This window comes from Somniosus microcephalus, chromosome 3 (assembly GCF_052327205.1).
Source record: "Somniosus microcephalus isolate GS21.2 chromosome 3, FLI_Smic_1.0, whole genome shotgun sequence".
Taxonomy (NCBI): domain Eukaryota; kingdom Metazoa; phylum Chordata; class Chondrichthyes; order Squaliformes; family Somniosidae; genus Somniosus; species Somniosus microcephalus.
The window spans coordinates 109462027-109482988 of NC_140989.1; the positions used below are offsets into that span (position 1 = coordinate 109462027).

At 46.8% G+C, this 20962-nt stretch overlaps 1 protein-coding gene across 1 annotated transcript in view; it reads left to right on the top strand.

Annotated features, from left to right (window-relative positions):
- Window positions 1–8986, top strand: part of LOC147121257 (chitin synthase chs-2-like) — a 73093-nt gene extending 64107 nt beyond the window's left edge. Inside the window, exon 19 of the mRNA XM_085977740.1 lies at window positions 4913–8986. Coding sequence (XP_085833866.1) covers window positions 4913–4933 — 21 coding nt within the window. The 3' untranslated portion in view covers window positions 4934–8986. The remainder of the gene's footprint in view (window positions 1–4912) is intronic.
- The last annotated feature ends 11976 nt before the right edge of the window (window positions 8987–20962 follow it).

Here is a 20962-nt window from a genome sequence, read left to right on the forward strand (position 1 = left end):
GTGATGCCCTTACCATTGGTGCCCACAACAGGGTCGGCATCTCCACTGGCGACGGGGCCAATCAGCCGGCCTGACATAATGCGCTCCACACGCTGCTCCAGGTCGGAGAGCTGTTTGAGGTCAGGATGGCCTCCCCCGGTCTCACGCTGCTGCCTTCGGTTGTGCGCCACCTTGCCCTGCAAGAGAAAGGACGGCCTCTAAGTACAGTGTGAAGCCCTGATCTTGTCTGCACTGCCTCCCATGGTGGAATAGCCCTGACAGTGTGAAGCCCTGATCTTGTCTGCACTGCCTCCCATGGTGGAATAGCCCTGACAGTGTGAAGCCCTGACCTTGTCTGCACTGCCTCCCATGGCGGAATAGCCCTGACAGTGTGAAGCCCTGATCTTGTCTGCACTGCCTCCCATGGTGGAATAGCCCTGACAGTGTGTAAAGTCCTGAATGTGCAAGTGATTTTCATGACAGTCCCATAGCTGCTGGATGAGGGCTGGGCATTAGGGCTTTCAGGTCCCTTTGCCCATAAACTGAGGTGCACATGCAGGGATGAGGAGGACACTGGAAAGGGTACTCACCCTGACAACCCGAGTGAGGTCGTTGAACTTTTTCCGGCATTGCACAGGAGTCCTGGCAACCACGCTGTTGGAGGTCACCCTGTTTGACACCTCCCTCCAGGCTTTCCGATAGGCGCTGGGCAGCAGCCTCCTGCCACTGTCAGGGAACAGAACATGGCGCTTGCGTTCCACTGCACCAACCAGCACCCTCAGGTCACCGTCGCTGAAGCGCTGCGCTCTCTCCCTGGCCTTCTCCATTGTCCTGGGTGTTGTACAGATGAAGCAGCAGTGGTCAGGCCTTGCTTCAGGGCTGCAGTGTGCAGGGCGTGGCAGCCAAACAAATCCACCCTCCCCCTTTAAGAGCTCACCGGCGCCAGAGTGTCTGCCTTCAATCAGCAACTCACTGCACCTGCGCTGCGCCCGCCCTCGGGGGTATCGCCCCGGGCCACCGGCTTAGCGCCTAATGATAGTCGTGCATTGCCTGTTTTAGCGCAGCAGCAACCTCTTGGGGCGATGCAACTGAATATCGGCGAAGGTGGCGCTAAGTTGCGCCGGGCGCAAACTTTAGCTGCTGCCCGGCTGTAGCGCCCCAAACGTGGCTATACTGAATTTCTAGGCCTAATTGTTTTCAGAGTTTTTATTTAAATATAAAATTTAAAATTTAATTATTTTAACTTTTCTTTTCTGTCTGTTTTTTCACTTTTAACCCAATCTTTCACTCTTCTTATTTCTCTTTCTGTACCTGACTTGACTCTAATTCACCATATTTCCTTCTCTGTCGTGCCTCTGTTTCTTTCTCAATCCTTAAATGTCATTGATTAAAGAGATAGGCTGTTGGTCCCATCATTCACAAAGGTCCCAGGTGCCCTGTTATCAGCTTGCACTTCCAGCAACTTACAGGGCAAGAATTTTTCAAGCTAAGAGATGAGGGAAAATACCTAACTAACGGGGCCGCTGCAAGATGCCCTGCTCCAGCAAAATCTGGGCCATTATAAAAAAATGTTATCTTCCAATTCACCATAAATAGCACCATGGAATATGTATTAGTTTGTAATTATTTATTGGAAGGACAGTGGATTTAGTTAATATATGCTGTGGCTGGGCATGACACACATTTTATTTATATCATTTAAGGTCTGATTCCTTGATTGTTACTTTTACTAGATGGAAAAGGAAAATAGAAACATAGAAACATAGAAGATAGGAGCAGGAGTAAGCCATTCAGCCCCTCGAGCCGACGCCACCGTTCAATGGGATCATGGCTGATCATCCAAACTCAGTACCCGGTCCCTGCCTTCTCCCCATATCCCTTGATCCCTTTAGCCTTAAGAAATATATCTAACTCCTTCTTGAATATATTTAATGAATTGGCCTCAACTGCCTTCTGTGGTAGAGAATTCCACAGGTTCACCACTTTCTGGGTGAAGAAATTCCTCCTCATCTCTGTCCTAAATGGCTTACCCCTTATCCTTAGACTGTGACCCCTGGTTAGAAACATAGAAACATAGAAGATAGGAGCAGGAGTAGGCCATTCGGCCCCTCGAGCCTGCTCCGCCATTCAATGTGATCATGGCTGATCATTCAAATTCAGTACCCTGTCCCTGCTTTCTCCCCATATCCCTTGATCCCTTGGTTCTGGACTCCCCTGCCATCGGGAACAACCTTCTTGCATCTAGTCTGTCTAGTCCTCTTAGAATTTTATAAGTTTCAATGAGATCCCCTCTCATTTTTCTAAACTCCAGCGAGTATAAGCCCAATTGACCCAATCTCTCCTCATACGTCATTCCTGCCATCCCAGGTATCAGTCTGGTGAATCTTCGCTGCACTCCCTCCATGGCAAGAACATCCTTCCTCAGATAAGGCGACCAAAACTGCACACAATACTCAAGATGTGGTCTCACCAAGGCCCTGTACAACTGCAGCAAGACATCCTTGTTCCTGTACTCGAACCCTCTTGCTACAAAGGCCAACATACCATTTGCCTTCTTAACCGCCTGCTGCACCTGCAAGCTTACCTTCAGCGACTGGTGCACAAGTACACCCAGGTCTCGTTGCACTTTCCCTTCTCCCAATCTATTGCCGTTAAGATAATAATCTGCCTTCCTGTTTTTGCCACCAAAGTGGATAACCTCGCATTTATCCACATTATACTGCATCTGCCATGCATCTGCCCAATCACCCAACCTGTCCAAATCATACTGGAGTTTCTCGGCATTCTCCTCACAGCACACACGCCCACCCAGCTTTGTTTCGTCTGCAAACTTGGAGATATTACATCTAGTTCCCTCATCTAGATCATTAATATATATTGTGAAAAGCTGGGGTCCTAGGACCGATCCCTGCGGTACCCCACTAGTCACTGCCTGCCACTCAGAAAAAGACCCGTTTATTCCAACTCTTTGCTTCCTGTCTGCCAACCAGTTCTCTATCCAAGTCAGTACCTTACCCCCAATCCCATGTGCCTTAACTTTACACGCTAATCTCTTATGCGGGACCTTACCGAAAGCCTTCTGAAAGTCCAAATACACCACATCCACTGGTTCTCCCTTATCTATTCTACCAGTTACATCCTCATCTACCAGTTACATCCTCAAATCTCCCATTACATTTAAAGAATTGAAAAAGTTTTAGGGGGAGAAATTGGGTGAGCAGCGCCACCTGTTAGCGCCTAAAGAGGCAGTCAGTGGCTGTAGCGCCACTGGCTGCGCCTCCCGCGATATTAAGCAGGGGTGCTAATGGTGGCGTTAGCCTGTTGCGCTGCGCCGCCACCGATGACATCATCGGTGTGCGCAGCACCCCATTTGCGCCCCGATCGCGATATTTGGTAGCGAACGCCGCTGTAGCGCTGTTCGCTACCCACGCCCAGTTCACGGGGCCTTGCTGCGCCGGCAGAGGCGCAAATTAAGGTGGAGGTGCGGGGCGGCTGCTTTTCTCGGCAGCCGCCTGCCAGCACCTCCGTCCCCGGCCTCTTGGTCCCCCCCCCCCCCCGCGGCATTGCCGGCTGTTTCCCGAGATCTCGGCACTTCTTCTTGGTGCCGGGCTCTTTTGCCAGCAATCGCGATCAGGGTTCGCGCTGTTGCAGGCCCTCCCCCTTATCAGTGGGAGGAAGGCCTGCAGTACCGCAGCATGCCGTGCCGCAGCGTATGGCGCTGCGGCACGTTGCACTGCGATATTCAGTTTCGGCGCCCTAAGAGGGACGCGGAGCGCCTCGAGCCTCGCCCCGTCTCCCTCTAGGGGCACTTCAACTGAATTTCTGACGATCGCTACAGCTCCGAACGCTGCACAAAAACCAGCGCCCAGGCGAACTTGGCGCCAGTTTGGCGCCTCAACCCAATTTCTAGGCCTCAATCTTTAAAGTATTGTAGGACTGAGTTGAAGCAGTGGCTCTGAGTAAATGATTAGTAAATATTTACATGTCATAGGAGATTTTATTCGGCAAGGTCACTGGCGTAGGAAGAGATATTTCCCATAATTTTCTGTCAAATTAATGGTGACGCTAATAGCACTTGCCATTATTAATGTGCAAGTGCCAAAGCAACTTCACATGAGGGCAGATGCGCGGTTAAACGCGGAAATCCAAACATTGCTGTCCGAGATCCACCGCTCTGCCTGGCTCTGTCTGCCTCACCACTGAGCAGCGTGAAGTTCCTGTAGATACAAAGTAAATATGCCACAAAGTTAGAGCTGGCAAGGAGCCTGTTTTAGGGCCATTTAAGGTTCGCGCATATTGAATTAAGCCTGGGTTAGATATCAGAGATTCTTTTAATGAAGTGCTAATTGTTAATTAGTGTCAGTGAGCCTCTCTGGCACTGAAAATTATCTATTAAAAGTGTGGTGCCTCATACCTTGAGACTTTAATTGTTGTTGGATATCTTAAAAATGTGAAATTTTAAATTTATTTTAACTTTTTGTTTCTGTCTCTTTTTTTCTCACTCTTAAACCAATTTTCTTTTCCTCTCTATATTTCACTTTCTGTAGCTGATTTGGCATTGATTTCACCCACTCTGATTTACATTTCCTTCCCAGTCCCTGCGCTGTTAATTTCACAATCCTTCAATCTGATTGGTTAAGGAGATACACGGTTGCTTGCCCTGTTCACTCGGGTCCCAGATGCTTGGTTTCAGTTTCCCTTGCTACGCCGTTATCAGCTTACTCTTTCAGCAACTTGCGGCGCAAAATATTGTTAAAATTTAATGGGCAAGGGCAAGTCTAAATAATGGCAGACGCCATTAGATTCACTCCTATAGCAAATTTTGCCTCAATTTAATTTGACTTCTATTTCTAATGTACATGAAATCAATTTTGATTTTAGGCACAAAATCCAGAATGGAAAATGAATATTATTTAACTTTCTCCTTTTTTAGTATAAAGATCATGAGGTTTGATATTATACAGAAGGAAAATCACCAGAGCTCTCGAAGAATCGAACTGCACTTATCCTATCATTATCTGTGTGAAACACAACTGAGAACGACTCAGGGATATTACAGCAAAGATCTGATCTATCTGTTGCTCATGTTACAAATTGGATATTTATACAGTGAGATATTGGCCCGTATTTTCTGACCTCCGCCTGCCCTGGAGAAGGGCCTCTACGGGGGGAGAGCTCCGCTTTCTGCAGGATCTCCGCTGCTGAAAACCCTTAGAAATCTTACGCCTCGTAAAAGCAGGCGTAAGGCCTGTTTTCTTTCATTGGTTCCCCATGACCCACATGATCCCAGGGACGCTTGCGAACCGCCTGCACCCCTAGGATACCTGGGCCCTGCGCATTTCATAGAGCAGAGGCCCAGGATCGGAAATGTTCAGACCTCCGGAGCCCTCCGGTAAGGGCGTAGATTTTTTCCAGATCGGCGGTCTCCGCATGCAGGAAGCCTCTGATTGGAAAATACGGGCCATAGTTATTTCTCAATACACCAACAACAGCCCAATATAAATAGGCCTAGAAATTCATTGCACTGCACCTGTTTTACAGGTGTTAAAAGGGCGCCTACATGAAAATATGGCTGGAGGTGTGTGCAAGCACATTCCATGTGTACCCCATTCCCGATTGCATTCCCCCTCATCCTGGACTCTGCTCACCACCTGGGTTGGCATCCGAGCCAGCTGATCTTCACTTTTCCCGGGACCAGTGAGCTGCCTCTGAGGCCTTGGATGCTGCCCGCAGCTCGCTGGTCCTGGGAAGAACAAAGATCGGCTGGTTTGGATGCCGACCTAGGCAAATGAGGCCAGCGGACCAATTTTGCATATTTCTGACACCAGCCTCATCAGGCACGAGCAGCATGCGCTACAATGGGATTTGGGAGCCATCCAATTTCTAGGCTATAAAATTAATATAAACATTTATTTCAAGTGAGTGAACCTTTCTGAGCTATTGTTGGGCCTATATTGTCAGATCTGGTTAATGTTCCCTACATCTAAACTTAACTCAATATGTAGAGAATATTTTTAATAAGATAAACATCTCCACACATTAGACTGTCCAAATAACTCAGGGATGAATAAGTTTTAATCAGCCTCATGATTGTGAACATTTATCATAATATGATATTCTATTTGTGACAGTCACTAAATTGGAGAAATGGGGAGAACATTTCCTCTGTGTTCTATGCATTGAAAAATTGTTAATATTATTTATAAATGTTTTACAATTTTGTTACACATGGAGCACAAAGGAAACCTTTCCCCAAGGGGACATGTAGAGGTGCAACAGCAAGCCTTCATTCCACCTGTACTGTTTCTGTTTTTTTGTTAACACCTGGCCCACTGAAGCCATTCTGGATATCTGTGGTGGGGACAGGAGCCAACCCTTGCATTAGAACATATTTTTTTGTTATGACAATCAGTCTTATTAGCGAACAGAATTTGCCTTTAGCTAAGAGCTAAAGATTATCAGTGGATATATAAAGGGATGGTGATTTTCCCTTGTGTGTGCAATGAACACTAACTGATACATCTAAAATGTACACGTGTGAGAATAGAAAGGTATTTCGCGATACACACATGCATGTGCACATAGACACACACTATAAATGTGCATCACGCCAAACATAAGGAATTATTAACGTGCAATTATAATATTTTACAATTGATCATGAATTCATTATTCTCTATACCTTTGCACAAAATGGTCAGTTGTTCCAGTCTCAGTTTACAATTATCTTGCAGATGCAAAATGTTTAATGCAAATATAAATGTTAATTTATTACATTATAAAGTTACCTATTAAATGTATCTCCTATCAAATGTGACCTGTTACTTATGTCCATTTAAACTGCAATTGTTTGGTGTGCTTTGTCTGTGCACTTTTCATATTATAAATTATAGTTGACTCTGCAGACACGCATGCTTGATGTGCACACAGTTCTGATTCAAACATAGAATTCCAATTTATCAAACCATTTATTTTTCACTTCCTGTGCAGAATTTTAAAGTACCAAAAACTTCCTGTACTCTCCAGTTCATAGATTTCCTCATCCAAACAAAAACACAGAATCCTGACATGATCATAAGATACAAAAGCAAAATACTGTGGATGCTGGAAATCTGAAATGAAAACAGAAAATGCTGAAAATACTCAGCAGGTCAGGCAGCATCTGTGGAGAGAGAAATTGCTTCCAATTTCCACCCTTCCCTCACCTTCACATGGTCCATCTCTGACTCTTCCCTTCCCTTCCTCGACTTTTCTGTCTCCATCTCTGGGGATAGGCTATTGACAAACATTCACTACAAGCCCACTGACCCCAAAGCTACCTGGACTACACTTCCTCTCACCCCGCTTCCTGTAAGGACTCTATTCCATTCTCCCACTTTCTCCGTCTCTGCCGCATCTGCTCTGACGATGCCACCTTGCATACTAGTGCTTCTGACATGTCTTCCTTTTTCCTAAACCGAGGATTCCCCTTGACCATGTCCATTCTATTTCCCCCACTTTTGCTCTCACCCCTTCCCCTCCCTCCCAGAACCACGCTAGGGTTCCTCTTGTTCTCATCTTTCACCCCACCAGCCTTCACATTCAACGGATCATCCTCTGCCATTTCCACCACCTCCAGCGTGATCTCACCACCAAACACATCTTCCCCTCACCTCCCCTTTCAGCATTCCGAAGAGACCGCTCCCTCCGCGACACCCTGGTCCACTCCACTATCACCCCCAACACCCCTTCCCCTTTGTTCAGCACCTTCCCGTGCAAGCGCAGGAGATGCCACACATGCCCCTATACCTCCACCCTTCCCACTGTCCAGGTACCCAAACACTCCTTCCAGGTGAAACAGCGATTTACTTGTACTTCTTGCAATTTAGTGTACTGTATTCGCTGCTCATGATGCGGTCTCCTCTACATTGGGGAGACCAAATGCAGATTGGGTGACTGCTTTGTGGAACACCTCCGTTCAGTCCGTAAGGGTGACCCCGAGCTTCCGGTCGCCTGTCACTTTAATTCTCTGCTCCACTCCCACTCAGACCTCACCGTCCTCGGCCTCCTACACTGTTCCAATGAAGCTCAACGTAAGCTCGAGGAACAGCACCTCACCTTTCGATTAGGCATTTTACAGCCTTCTGGACTCAACGTAGAGTTCAACAATTTCAGACCATAACCTCTGCCCTATCCTTTTTTTTCCATTTAATTTTTTCTTTCTCCCACATGGCAGCTGTCTTTCATTCTGCCAGTGCCATTTACACTTCATCTAGAGCCATCTTTTATTTCTTAACTTGTCCCATTACCATCTCCTTTTGCCTTGCACCATCTCTTAATCTCTCTTAATGTGTCTTAATCTCTCCTGCCTTCCATCCTATCACAGACCTTCTCTTTTGTTCTTTCCTCCCCTCCCCCCTTTCCCTGCCCCTGCACTTGCTTAAAAACCTGTTCCATCTCCAGTTTTTTCCAGTTCTGATGAAGGGTCATCGACCTGAAACGTTAACTATGATCATAAGATGTTCCCTGTTAACTATTTTCTAATGTTCCACTCACAGACTATTGTCCATTCATTTTTAACTGGAAACGAGCAGTGCATTTTAGAAACGGGATTTACTTTTATATGCTCTCCTTGTGGGTTTTTGCTTTTAAGATTGATTTACCAAATCAATAACTAAATAAGCTGTGGTGCACATATTTTCAAATTGACTAGATGTGTATATAATTTATTGGAATCCTCAAACAAGCATGAACTTGGTCTAAATAATACTTCTTAGCAACAGGTGACCTGGTTATTATAATCCTTCAGCTGTGCTTTCATTTTTGTTCCATACTTATTGATGCCAATGTGAAAGTGATTGTGGGTAGTCTATGATGACTGCAGTAATAAACTGTATTCATAAAATTACATTATTGCATATGACGGGAGGAATATTTAGGTGCATTTTCAAGATACCTAATCATTGCAGTGAATCAATGTCTGTAAATATATTGATGTATGAAACTGTTGCTTACTTAATAAACTGGTCTTTTCTTAACTTCACTGTTTCCATTTGATTTTTTTATTATTGGCCAGATATGGCAGATCGGTTTTAATAAGAAATATCCCTTTGCAATTCTAAGTATTGTCATTAACATTCACAGTATGGCTTAGAAATTGGCACTGTGCTATTAAGGGATTAACGGTGGTTTTTTGAGAGAATTAACACCTGCTGCTTAAGCCCTGATATTGCTGATTTCAGTAGCAGGAGTAAAATGTGTGTTATAATGACTGCACAGTGAGCTGACCAACAGAGCGGCAGAAGTAAGAGTAAGGCTGAGCAGTGGTTTACTGTACTAAGGAGAGAGCTAGATTGAGTCCTGGCTGGGGTACAGGTCACATCATACAAGAGCTAGGTACCAAATACAGGAAACTTTTGATTTACTGGCACCTAAATAACCGGAAATCTCGGTTAACCGGCAAAATTCAGGAGTAGGTTCAGGCAAGTTTTACTTCATATTCTACTTGCCTTCCTTGATCTGTTGCTGTGCAAGGGTGTGGCTGCAGCTGTTGCTAAGCTACACAGATGCTTGGAACTTGTGGCCATTGTTCTGAACCTGTTGCTAAGCAACAGGGTTTGTTGCTTTATACGGAGCTCTCAGCTCTCCGTATCTTTTACTATAGCTTTCGGTTATCCAGAATTTTTGATGAACCGGCACCACGTCGGTCCCGTTGGTGCCGGATAAAAAAAAGTTTCCTGTTATATAAATTACAGTCAATGTGGTCTCCTGGACTAGTTTCGATCACTTAGAGGGATTGGAGAGGATTTTTCCAGATTTTTTCCCCCCTAGTTGATCGTAGGTTTTTGAACTGGTCTTTCACCTCTCCCAGGAAACTATTTGGCACTTATGGGGTGGCAGTCTCTTGACCAGATGCATACAACATCACAAAGGCATGAGACAGGCTAGATAGACCAGCTGGTATTTTCCTGTCAAAGTTTTTGTATGTTTGTATGTACTCAATGAATGGTGTAACAGCAAAGGATGGAGCAGGACAAAATACCACATGTTCAGGACTGATAGTAGGAAGTTCTTCTTCACAGAGAGAGAGCAATACCTCATTAATGGACTTGACACTCAATGGACGGGAAATTTGATAAGGCCCGAAAATGGGCAGGGGCACCACGCAGCGAGATTTGTTCGCACCCGTTTAGAAAGCGCAGGCAGCACATTAATTTGGTGCTGCCTGCTAATTTAAATGATTTTAGTGCACAGCCCAGCAACTATCGCGCTGCTGACCAGCTGTGTGCTCAGCAGGAGGCCCAAAGTCACATCGCTGCAGCAATGCTGCATTTTCTTAAAGCAAGGCTATCAGTTTTGAAAGCAGCCTCAAGCCCTTAAAGGTGAATTGCCTTCTGCAAAATAAATTTTAAAATCATTCCAAACTAGGCAGTCTGCAGCTCTTAAAGCTGAACTGCCTTCTCCATGTAAAAAATGGTAACGTTGCTTCAGCACTTACGCAAATGGCTTAATAGGCCGGGAAAGGGCACCCAGGGTTTCAGATGCAGTACTCGAGCTTTGTGCATGGGCTCAATACAGAAAGAGAGGTCCTCTACCCACAGGGGGCCAGGAGACCTTCCAGAAAGAAGGATATGGGGCTAGATCACTGAGGCCATCAGTGTCGTCCCCAGGACTTGGCTCCAGTGCCCAAAGAGGTTATGACCTCAGACGAGTGGTCAAGGTCAGTGTTTTCAAAGTTAAAGTTTCAGGTCAATGACCCTTCGTCAGAACTGGAAAAAGCTGGAGATGGAACAGGTTTTTAAGCAAGTGCAGGGGCAGGGAAAGGGGGAGGGGAAGAAAGAACAAAATGGAAGGCCTATGATAGGATAGAAGGCAGGAGAGATTAAGACACATTAACAGAGATTAAGAGATAGTGCAAGGCAAAAGGAGATGGTAATGGGACAAGTTAAGAAACAAAAGATGGCTCTAGATGAAGTGCAAATGGCACTGGCAGAATGAAAGACAGCTGCCATGTGGGAGAGAGAAAAAAAAAAAAATGGAAAAAAAAAGGATAGGGGCAGAGGCTATGGTCTGAAATTGTTGAACTCTATGTTGTGTCCAGAAGGCTGTAAAGTGCCTAATCGAAAGATGAGGTGCTGTTCCTCGAGCTTATGTTGAGCTTCATTGGAACAGTGTAGGAGGCCAAGGGCGGTGAGGTCTGAGTGGGTGTGGAGCAGAGAATTAAAGTGACAGGTGACCGGAAGCTCAGGGTCACCCTTATGGACTGAACGGAGGAAGAAAGGGAGAGCAAGAGGAGGCTCGAGGAAAAATTTGAGAAGGAAAAGGAAAGGTGGGTTAATAAAGAGCAATACCGTGAGAGCCAGTGTATTAAAAATCAGAATCAGTGTGATGTGTGGGCAATGAAGGAAGCAGATCAGAAGCACTGGTCAGAGCAGGCAGAAAGGTCAATGAGGACCTGAAGGTTGCATTTAGGGTCACCCAGAAACAGGATCTACAGGAACGGAGTGCCCGTGGGGGCCACACTGAATGTAATAAGCAGATTAAGAAACTGGAGGTGAAGCATAAAGAACAGGAGAGAGGGAGATAAGGAGGGGAAAAGATCTAAGTTGCAGGCTAACCAATCTGAAAACTCAGCAAAGGAAGGAAAAAAACTGGGACTTGGGGAGCCAGGAAAAGCTGCTGAGACGATGATTTAAAAGAAAAAAAAGAGAAACTTAATGTTTTACCGACACAGAAGCTATCAGCTTCTGTGCTGAGACAAATAAAACACAAGATTTGCTGAGTGAAAGGAACTTTAAAAGATGCTGGAATTTCAGTTTGTGTGAAGGTGTGTGTTAAAGTGTGGAAGTTTTCCTGACTGAATTTTAAGAAGTTATTGCATTCCTTTTGTCTGAAAGTCTATCTTTGAAAGAAAGTGTCTGTTGTGTTTGTGTTAGCTCCATCCACTTTTCTGTGCATGGAGCTAAAAGCCGTTTAACCCTTTGTTGGATGTTGGAACTTTCAAGAGCGTGTGGATGTGTTAAATATGTTCATTTCAATTTAAGATTGTGCACCTAGAAGTGGGAGAAACTTTGTGATTTGCATTTTTAAGTTAAAGACACTGCTGTGGATATATTTTGACTGGGACGGCTTGTACAGCAAACTGTAAATCAGAAGCAGTTTGTTTTACAAAAGATAAGCTTCAGCCTTGAAGTTACGATTGCCATGGTTTCTGATCGTGTCTGGTAGAAAATGAACCTGGACTTTTTGAAAGTACTTTGTTTTAATTGGATTACAAAGGAAGCTATTGTTTGTTTTATTTTAAATGAATTTGAACATTTACAAAGCACTGTCTTCTTAATTTGATTACTGCGAGTCCGAGACACCCACTTTCTAAGTTTTTGACAAGTAGCCTATGGTGAAATAATGAAAGGAGAAAAGGAAAGATTCTGTCCCTTTTCTACTTTCAATGTAGTGATGTCTGAAAAAAAATGTATTGTGGGGGACTACGGTCTCCCGCATAAAGAAATAGGCAACACAGCGAGCTACAAGAAATAGGTCTTTACTCCAACTCTCACAATACAGTACTGAATTTGTGAAGCCCGCGAACCTGTGATGACTCACGGATTGGTCACCTGCTGGAACCTGATTGGTTTTCCTTCTATCAGCAGCAGGCAAGTCTGAATGTGCCTTATTCCTCTCAGCTTGCAACTGTCTTGCGGGGGGAGGGGAATACAGCAGTTAAAAGGGGATTATACAGGTTTATCTACATACACATAGTGTTTCCCCAATGTGGCAACGCCACAGTATCAATGTTTCGAAGCTACAAGCTGAGGGAAGCTTCTCCATCTTTTTCAAGTGGTACTGGTTAGTTTAAGGTAGTGGTTTGAATTGAATTGGAGTTTTTGAGATTAATTAATCTGTTCAAACCAGACTTTTATTGTGGCCACGGTGAAATTCTGGTTGGTGTAAATTGTTTGAAAGCTTCTAGTTCCAGGCATGAGGCTATCATATCAATAATTGGTATTTTTTAAATTTCTGACCTATTTCATGTATGGGTAACCAGGAAAAAAAAGGAAATGCTATTGTTGTGTGGAGTTGTTTCACAAAATGTTTGTAGTGGTGTTACTAATGACGTCTGATGTTTTTACCTGTTGAATTGAATTGATCAGAATCTTTGCAAGTTTTAAAGGCACAAAGATTTTGCAAAAGTAACAGTTCTTTATTATTGACGAGTTTTAAATTTACTTGAAAGCTGCAAGAAGCTGTGTGACACAAGCTGACATTGATTGATGGTATCTGGGTTTGTCTACTTTTGGCAACAAAAAGTTAACCTATTAAATTGTGAAAACCCAACTGTCTTTTTTGATGGGGAAAGTTTTCTATAAAATTTACGTGAAGTTGAAGGGATAATTACAAGCCCTAGCCCTTTTGGGCTATCCCAGATCAGGCGTATTCCCCAGACGTTCACCCTCAACTTAAGTTAGAGATAGCCAAATTCCATAAGACGCTTAAATGGGTCTAAAGGTTCAGGCTATCTCTCCCTAAAGGAAAGGAATGACTGAAGATGTTACCGTCCTCCAGATAGTATTTTAATAAGTTGAACTAGACTGTAACCTTCCAGATATTATGAGGGTCCGGAATACTCCCCCACACTTCTGCAACTCCTTACAAAAGAGTGTACAGAATTTGGGTTCGCGAGTTTATACAGAATTACTCTTTGAGACAATTCTAAAAATATATTGTTGTACGAGGCCCCTTGGGTTGGAGCGATCATAATATGATCGAATTCTTCATTAAGATGGAGACTGAAGTAGTCGACTCAGAGACTAGGGTCCTAAATTTAAATAAAGGAAACTATGATGGTCTGAGGTGTGAGTTAGGTAGGATTGATTGGGGAATGTCACAAAAAGGGTTGACAGTGGATAGGCAATGGCAAACATTCAAAGACTGCATGGATGAACTACAGAATTTGTTCATCCCAGTTTGGCATAAAAATAAAACAAAAAAGGTGACTCAACCGTGGCTAACAAGGGAAATTAGGGATAGCATAAGATCCAAGGAGAGGACATATAAATTGGCCAGAAAAAGCAGTAAACCTGAGGATTGGGAGCAGTTTAGCATTCAACAAAGGAGGACAAAGGGATTAATTAAGAAAGGGAAAATAGAATATGAGAGTAAGCTTGCAGGGAACATAAAAACTGACTGTAAAAGCTTTTATAGATATGTGAAGAGAAAAAGATTGGTGAAGTCAAGCGTAGGTCCCTTGCAGTCCGAATCAGGGGAATTTATAATGGGGAACAAAGAAATGGCAGGCCAATTAAATGCATATTTTGGTTCTGTCTTCACAAAGGAGGACACAAATAACCTCCCAGAGATGTTGGGGAACATAGGGTCTGATGAAAGGGAGGAACTGAAAGAAATCAGTATTTGTAGGGAAATGGTGTTAGTGAAATTGATGGGATTGAAGGCCGATAAATCCCCAGGGCCTGATAATCTACATCCTAGGGTACTTAAGGAAGTGGCCCTAGAAATAGTTGATGCTTTGCTGATCATCTTCCAGCATTCGATGGCATCTGGAACAGTACCCATGGATTGAAGGGTAGCTAATGTTACCCCACTATTTAAAAAAGGTGGTAGAGAGAAAACAGGGAATTACAGACCGGTAAGCCTGACATCGGTAGTGGAGAAAATGCTAGAGTCCATTATAAAAGATGTAATAATAGAGCACTTGGAAAACAGTGACAGGATCGGACAAAGTCAACATGGATTTACAAAAGGTAAATCGTGCTTGACTAATCTACTGGAATTTTTTGAGGATGTAACAGGTAAAATAGATAAGGGAGAACCAGTGGATGTGCTGTATTTGGACTTTCAGAAGGCTTTCGATAAGGTCCCGCATAAGAGATTAGCGTGTAAAGTTAAGGCACATGGGATTGGGGGCAAGGTATTGACTTGGATAGAGAACTGGTTGGCAGACAGAAAGCAAAGAGTTGGAATAAACGGGTCTTTTTCCGAGTGGCAGGCAGTGACTAGTGGGGTACCGCAGGGATCGGTCCTTGGACCCCAGCTATTCACAATATATATTAATGATCTAGACAAGGGAACTAGATGTAATATCTCCAAATTTGCAGATGAAACAAAGCTGGGTGGGCGTGTGTGCTGTGAGGAGGATGCCGAGAAACTCCAGGATGATTTGGACAGGTTGGGTGATTGGTCAAAAGCATGGCAGATGCAATATAACATGGATAAATGTGAAGTTATCCACTTTGGTGGCAAAAACAGGAAGGCAGATTATTATCTGAATGGCAATAGTTTGGGAGAAGGGGAAGTGCAACGAGACCTGGGTGTCCTTGTGCACCAGTCGCTGAAGGTAAGCATGCAGGTGCAGCAGGCGGTTAAGAAGGCAAATGGTATGTTGGCCTTCATAGCGAGAGGGTTTGAGTACAGGAACAAGGATGTCTTGCTGCAGTTGTACAGGGCCTTGGTGAGACCACATCTTGAGTATTGTGTGCAGTTTTGGTCGCCTTATCTGAGGAAGGATGTTCTTGCCATGGAAGACGTTCAGCGAAGATTCACCAGGCTGATACCAGGCGATCGCCTTGACCTTTGGCGGTACCTTATGCAGGCCAGTAGCATCAATCACATGCCCCAGGTTCTCAACTGAAGACTGAAAGAATTCACATTTGTCTTTACGAACTCTGAGTCCGTACTCTTTCAGTCGTTGTAGTGTCGCATCCAAGTTCAGAAGATGATCCTCCTCATTTGTCCCAGTGACAAGGATGTCGTCCAGGTAGCACTGGACTACTGGCAGTCCACTCAAAATCTGATCCATTGCCCTTTGGAATAGAGCAGGGGCCGACGTAATTCCAAACGGAAGGCGGCAGTACCTGTATAGCCCCTTGTGTGTCACAATTGTCAGCAGCTCCTTTGATTTGTCATCGACATGCATTTGTAGATAAGCCTGGCATAAGTCTATTTTGCTGAACTTCTGCTCTCCGGCCAGGCCCGTAAAAAGATCATCAGTGAGGGGAAGAGGGTACTGTTCCACAGACAGCACCGGGTTAATAGTCACTTTAAAATCCCCGCAGATTCGAAGGGATCCATCCTTTTTCAGGACAGGAACAATGGGTGTGGCCCATTTGCTCACGCTCACAGGCTCCAGGACTCCATTCTCGACTAAGGCCTCCAAGTTAGCCTCAACTTTTGGCCTAATTGCATAGGGTACAGGTCGGGCTTTGTGAAACTTCGGCTTGCTGTCAGGTTTAATGTCCAGTCTCACGCTGATCTTTTTCATGCTCCCAAGTTCCCCATTGAAGAGTTCTGCATGTTTGTTTAACACTGCAGTCAGACCTGACTCCCCTTTTGACATCATGCGGACTGCAGGCCAGTCCAGCGTGATTTTCTCTAGCCACGCACGTCCCAGTGGCGATGGGTAATTTCCCTTTACCACATATAGTGGCAGTTTTGCAGTCTGTCCGTTCAATTTAACTGTCACCTCAATGACGCCTCTCATGGCCGGTACAGGTAGACTACCCTTTATCCGGACTTCCGAAAACCGAAACCCTCTAAAAACCGAAGGTTTTTTCGTTCAGCGTAAGTCGTGCGTACGACTTACGCTGAACGAAAAAACCTTCGGTTTTTAGAGGGTTCCGGTTGCGGAAGTTCGGATAAAGGGTAAGTCGTGCGGCCGACCCCCCCGCCAGCCCCGACAACCGCCAACCCCGCCAACCGCCGACCCCCCCGCGGACCCCGCCAGCCCCGACAACCGCCGACCCCGCCAGCCGCCGACCCCCCCGCCGGCCCCGGCAACCGCCGACCCCCCCGCGGACCCCACCAGCCCCGACAACCGCCGACCCCGCCAGCCGCCGACCCCCCCGCGGACCCCGCCAGCCCCGACAACCCCGCCAGCCGCCGACCCCGCCAACCGCCGACCCCCCCGCGGACCCCGCCGGCCCCGACAACCGCCGACCCCCCCGCGGACCCCGCCAGCCCCGACAACCGCCGACCCCCCCGCGGACCCCGCCGGCCCCGACAACCGCCGACCCCCCCGCGGACCCCGCCGGCCCCGACAACCGCCGACCCCCCCCGCGGACCCCGCCAGCCCCGACAACCGCCGACCCCGCCAGCCCCGACAACCGCCGACCCCCCCGCGGACCCCGCCAGCCCCGACAACCGCCGACCCCCCCCCGCGTGCCCCGACCCCCGCCGACCCCGACTGACTTACGCTGAGCGTCAGCGTAAGTCGTGCGCACGACCCCCCGCCGACCCCCCCCCGCGGACCCCCGCCGACCCACCTTCCGAAATCCGAAATTCTCCTTTATCCGAAACTCGGCTGGTCCCGAGGTTTTCGGATAAAGGATAGTCTACCTGTATACGTCTTTAGCACAATGTTTGTTGGCCGAAGGGTAAGATGCTTTAGCATTTTATTGTAGACAGTGTCTGAAACAAGGGACACAGCCGCGCCTGTGTCCACCTCCATCCGCACTGATTGTCCCTCCATGAGTGGTGACACCCAGTAGCCATTTGAACCACCTGCAGCCGTCAGTATATGCACCTCTTCCTCCTCAGAGGTGTCGCTCCCCTCTGTTTTGCTTGTTCCATCATACTGCACTGAATGAACACTCTTTTTCCTCTCTTGTCCAAATACAGACATTTTGCTTCCATGCTTCCCAGCCCTGTCTGTTCTTTTTTTTACCTCTACAGGCGAGTTCAATGTGACCCTTTTTGCCACAATTTCGGCATTCCAGCTCCGTACACCAGCAGTCATTAGCGTGATGGCCCGTTTTCCCACAACGGTAACTGTTAGATCTGTGGTTCAGTGGATAAATAATTACACGGATGCTGTACATAAACAAATAACAGGTCTTTACTGGAGGAGGGTCATCTCTAGACTGGGGTACAGAGGCATACGCACAGCTTATATACCGGTGTGGTCACTGCCGGTACTACAGTATACAGGAGCTGTAAAAAGTAGTTCTGACTTAAAGCACATACACTACAATTCCTCCCTTTTTAGATTAATAATTCCCCCTTAATATTCAAATAACAATTAAATTTTTACATGTACATTCAATAACAAAAGTCCATTTATAGATTCAGTCTTTGGGGCGGCTTCCTGACCATTACGGGATAGCGCCTTTCCGGAGGTTCTTTTTCTTGGTGCAGAGGCGATTCTGACCCCTTTTCATCGGGTAGTTCACCGGGTTCCACTGCTACTGGGTCTGAAGTAGATGCTACCGGTATGTCGGGTTCATCCCCAGGTACTCGAGACATGGGGTTGACGCCTTCCTGTGACGCTAAGATCTGATCGACGTGGCGTCTCACAATGTTCTCCCCGACATCCGCTGTGTACATTAATGGCCCCTGCCTTGTACATATCGTTCCGGGTTGCCACTTCTCTGTTCTATAGTCACGGGCCAAGACTGGTTGCCCTACATTGAAGCTCCTTGTCGGCTTCTCGTTGATGTGCTGGAATTGTTTGTCCTCAAAATTTCTTCACACATTTGGTCTGAGCAAGTCCAGACGAGATCTCAACCTTCGGTTAAAGAACATCATGGCCGGGTTCTGGTTGGTAACTGCATGCGTCGCGTTTCGGTAGGCTAATAAGAAATTGTCCATCTTATGCTGTAGTGGAATTTCCTCATCGCACATGGCCTTTATCGCTTTTTAAAGGTTTGTACGAACCTCTCAGCCAATCCATTGGTGGCTGGATGATACGGGGCGGATGTGTAATGCCTTACCCCATTCCTTTTCATGAATTTTTGGAACTCGTTGGACACAAACTGTGGTCCATTATCAGAGCAGATTTGCTCTGGCAAACCGTTTCTGGCAAATATGGTCCGTAGGACTGCAATCGTTTTCTCTGTAGTGGTTGAAGACATCTTTATCACCTCAGGCCACTTTGAATGAGCATCCACTGCTATTAAGAACATTGAGTCCATGAATGGACCAGCAAAATCAATGTGCACCCGTTGCCATGGAGAGGAGGGCCACTCCCATGGGTGTAGAGGGGCATGTGGTGGTGCATTTTGGACCTTCTGGCATCCTAAGCAGCTCTTAGTTAGGTCTTCGATTTGTTGATCGATTCCCGGCCACCACACATAAGCCCTAGCAAGGCTTTTCATTTTCACTCCCCCCAGATGACCTTCATGTAGCTCCTTTAGCACTCTCTCCCTTAACTTGGGTGGAATCACCACTCTGGATCCACACATCACTGTCCCCTGGCATACTGACAGCTGTTCTCTTCTGGATGAGAATGCTGGCAACAGTGAGTCGCCATGTGTTGGCCATCCCTTCACCGTCAATTCATATACTCGTGACAGCGTCGGATCATTGCGGGTCTCCTTCTCTATATCCGCGTTTGTTACTGGCAATCGTTCAATTATCGACGAATAAAATATCTCGATAGGGTCCACTGCTAGTGCTTCCTCCACCGTAGGCAGTGGCAGGCGTGATAACCCATCAGCGTTCCCATGCCGTTTCGTGCTTTTATATTCTATTTCATATTGAGTCGCCCCTAGAAACAGGGACCATCTTTGTAACCGCTGTGCAGTCATTACTGGCACGCCCTTCTTAGGATTAAAGATGGAGACAAGTGGTTCGTGGTCAGTCAGCAAGGTGAACTTAACATAGAAACATAGAAACATATGTGGTAAACCACTGTTGTTGTTGTTGTTGTTGTTACACACTGTTGTACCTATGCATGCCTCAACATGTCTCGGCTGGCTCCACCCACACAGGCCCAGGTATAAAGGTGATTGACCTGCAGCCCCCTGCCTTCTTGGAACCCAGTCAACCACGAGAGGCATGCTCTGTTCTTTGCTAATAAAAGCCTTTAGTTACTCTCTTAACTCTCAGTCTTTTATGAGTAATTGATAGCGCATCAATTTTATTAGCAAAAACAAAATGTCGACATTTGCTGAACAGCAGGCTGCTGCACCAAACGCTGAACAGCAGGCTGCTGCACCAAACGCTGAGCGACAGGAGCTGCTGCGAGCCCTCAGACCAACATGCCTGGACCTAGACCCCCAAGAAGCGGGTTCGGCTACCAAATTTGCGCATTGGCTGCGTTGCTTCGAGGCCTACCTGCAAGCCTCAACTGTGACCCTGGACGAAAACAAGTTGGAAATCCTGGCCTCAAAGGTGAGCCACCAAGCTTATACAATAATCCAGGACGCGACGACCTACGCGGCGGCTATCGGTCTGCTAAAAGGGCAATACGCACGCCCGGTAAATACGGTCTATGCCCGGCACCTCTTAAGGTCCCGCAGACAGCAGCCCGGGGAATCGGTGGAGGCCTTCCTACGGGCACTACGGATACTCGGCCGAGACTGCGATTGCAAAGCAGCATCAGCCGCAGCACACACGGAGGGACTGATCCGAGATGCTTTCGTTGCGGGTCTAAGGTCCGACTACTCCCGGCAGAGACTGTTGGAAAAGGGAGAAATGGACCTGAGAAAGGCAGTGTCCCTCGCGCTCTCGCTCGACGCGGCCCACAGGAATATAGACGCCTTCTCCCCTAACCGCTCCGCAACGTGGACGCCACAACCTTGGGTCATGGGACCGCCACCTTCAACTGCTGCTGCGATGTCCAAGGCACAGAAATGTTATTTTTGTGGCCAGGCAAAACACCCCAGAGCACGCTGCCCGGCGAGAAATGCTACCTGCTCCGGCTGCGGGAAGAAAGGACACTATGTCAGCGCCTGCAAAGGTAAAACCGCTAACGCCAGCAGCGCCGCGTGTGAACCGTGGGGGCAGCCATCTTGTCCGCCATCTTGGACTCCCCCAGCCGCGTGGGGATCGGGACCATGGGCGCCGCCATTTTGTCCGCCATCTCGGACGTCTCCAACTTCAACCACGGGGGACCCGGACTCAACCACCGCCTCATCTGACGACCACATCGACTCGCTCGACCATACGCTGGCCTCCGTGACGCTGGACCAATCTCTCCCTCATCAACTGTCCAGGTCCATGATGGACATTAAGGTAAACGGCCGCGCCACTACCTGCCTTTTTGACAGCG